At 53.1% G+C, this 2,418-nt stretch overlaps 1 protein-coding gene across 1 annotated transcript; it reads left to right on the top strand.

Annotated features, from left to right (window-relative positions):
• Positions 1-523: 523 nt before the first annotated feature.
• DQ04_16801000 (hypothetical protein) lies at positions 524-940 on the top strand (the record flags this gene model as incomplete). The annotated part of the gene is made up of 1 exon (XM_009317505.1): positions 524-940. The coding sequence occupies one exon, from the start codon at positions 524-526 to the stop codon at positions 938-940; it is 417 nt and encodes a 138-aa protein (XP_009315780.1).
• Positions 941-2,418: the final 1,478 nt, after the last annotated feature.

Genomic DNA, 2,418 nt, shown 5'->3' with positions numbered 1-2,418 from the left:
CCACTCTCATTTGTCTTTGCGTAGACGAAGGACTCCCAATACCCTCCACACCCCAGCGTCATCCTCACCAGCCATCACGTTGGCGTGGCAACGAGGCGTGTGGGACGAAGGCCATAAGGAAACAAAACGATTACACAACAAAAGCACGCAATAAACCATAAAAAGCAAAAGCACAGGTGAAGCAACGTAGAGGAGGGCTACATCCATAAATTACCACCTCTGAGCACGATTGGCAAGGCTCACTAGAAGCCGGCCGTTTTCACCATACCTACAGGTGTACTTATCCGTCGCCAAGCCACACACCCCTGCGTTCCACGCTTCCCCGCGCCGTACTCCGTTCCGTGCAGCATACACCTGCACTGAGTGCTGGCAATTATATTGCATCCATGCGCAGTCACAAGTCCCTCGCCACCCAAAAATGATAAACAAGGGAACGCATCACCAAAAAGCAGTAAAACCATAATCACCCAAACAGAAAAGAAGCTTATGTAACCAAAATTATTTATCGCCGCAATATACGCCAATGCCCAGCCACTCAGAGGAGAAAGGCACAATGGTTCAAGATCCGGAAAGATGCCCTCTGCCGTGTAGAAGCCATCCAACACACACACAGAATATATTTTATCTCAATGTGGGCATAGTCTCCCAGTATATCATCCACGGAAGTCCTGCCCCTGAACCCTGCGTCAGCACACATATTCGTCACGTTCCACTTCCAAACAGGGCACACACCATGTGGCGCCCAGAGGAGGAACGAGCAATGGCACAGATGCACTTCCATTGGCCCCACCTCCTCTTCTCCAAACGTGTTCTCCGGCTGGAGGCGGCGCACAGGCTCTCCCTACGGCACCATACACGGCCGGAGTCCATGCAGACTTGGACTCAGGGCGCAGACAATGCACGCAAAAATTATACCGGTTACTGTTTGTCGTCAAACTAGCAAACCGTACGGGTTCGCCAAGCGCATCCCAACGGCAGACGCAAAGTAGTCAATGATTTTGCACAAACAGAAAACACAGCAACGTCTCCATAAAATTATGGTTTTAAGATCATTCGCAGAAGCATAGAGGACAAATTCCTACAACCGCGTGGCTGTCGCATCTCCGCTCGGCTCGGGCGCCACCGTCACTGCCCGCTCCTTCAGGTGCACAGCGCCCTGCCGCGTCATCCAGTGCTTCGGGCGCCGCAGGTAGGAAAGCAGATCGGGCGGGAAGTCCACGTCGTCATTCGTCACAAACACGAATAATAGCCCCTCACGGCACACCAAGAGAGAGAAACACTCAGGCCCTCATTCACAGCAACGCTGCATCTCATCCTTCCTTGGGTGGTGTGTCCCAACCACACGGGGGCATCCTCCTCTCCCCACAGGAACAACAACGGTGGCTCATTGTGACAGCCCAACGCAGGTGTCAGCAATCTGGTCGGCATAGTGATTGCCCCACACCATGCTCCAGGAGCAACGGCGGATCCATTACAGACGGAGTCATCACCCCTTTGCAGAATACCGGGCCATGTGATGTCATCCATCCTCCGTGACGTCGCATCAACCAGCAGTTGTGCATCTCCACACATTCGGTTTTCTCATTTCGCCGCATGGGTCACCAGAGCATGTTTTACACCGGTGGATAACCTGGAATTCATTGCACCGCATTAAAGGCACGCCACGATCAGCCCAATGCTCAGCAAAGCGCCCAAGGAAACAGGAGGTGTTGGACGAGACGAACACATATCAGTTGAGCGTCTTCAATGCGTGTCTGATGGTGTACGCGTGGTACATGCATTGCCCCACCACGGCCACCAACAACAACCCTAGACGTCTACTCTATCCCCACTTCGTTTAGGTAATACAACAAGAAGAGAATATGCATTTCTTCACCGCGATCCACAAAAAGAAAAGAGAAATCACTGTTTCGCTTCTTGGCGACCTCAGACCCATTATGGATGCAGTTCCGCGGCAGGAGCCGCTCACGTTCGGATATATGCCACTAGAGGCCTCTCTTGCCGCAGGGAGGAGGCGTGGGACTCGGGGTCACCGTGCCCCCACCCCTATTGAGAGAGGCGCCAGAGAGGAGCGAAATAAGGAGGGAGGGTAAAAAAAGAAAAGGCCGGAACCCGCCTCTGTTCCCAAGCGGTCGGCTACCATTCCCCGGAACCCAAAAAAAAACGAACAAACAGCTTTCTGCGGAACAACGACAAAGAGAATATACGGCTCCCTGTCTCACACTCGCTCCACAGGGTCCTGACAGCCGGGAAAGAAAGACACGCGATTGCTTCTGGTTTGCTACGAGTAAACAAAAGCAAGGAACACCCACAAAAACGAGGCTCGCCTCACCTCACCAATGGGGTCAGCTAGACCCTAAAAACCGTCCGTCATCCGCGCAGCGGAATACCCATTAGGTCACACACGCCGTTCACCCC

Source organism: Trypanosoma grayi (assembly GCF_000691245.1).
Source record: "Trypanosoma grayi strain ANR4 Tgr_1680_V1, whole genome shotgun sequence".
NCBI classification, from domain to species: Eukaryota; Euglenozoa; class Kinetoplastea; order Trypanosomatida; family Trypanosomatidae; genus Trypanosoma; species Trypanosoma grayi.
Note: the sequence above shows the minus strand (reverse complement) of the source record. Positions and strands in the feature narration are given on the sequence as shown.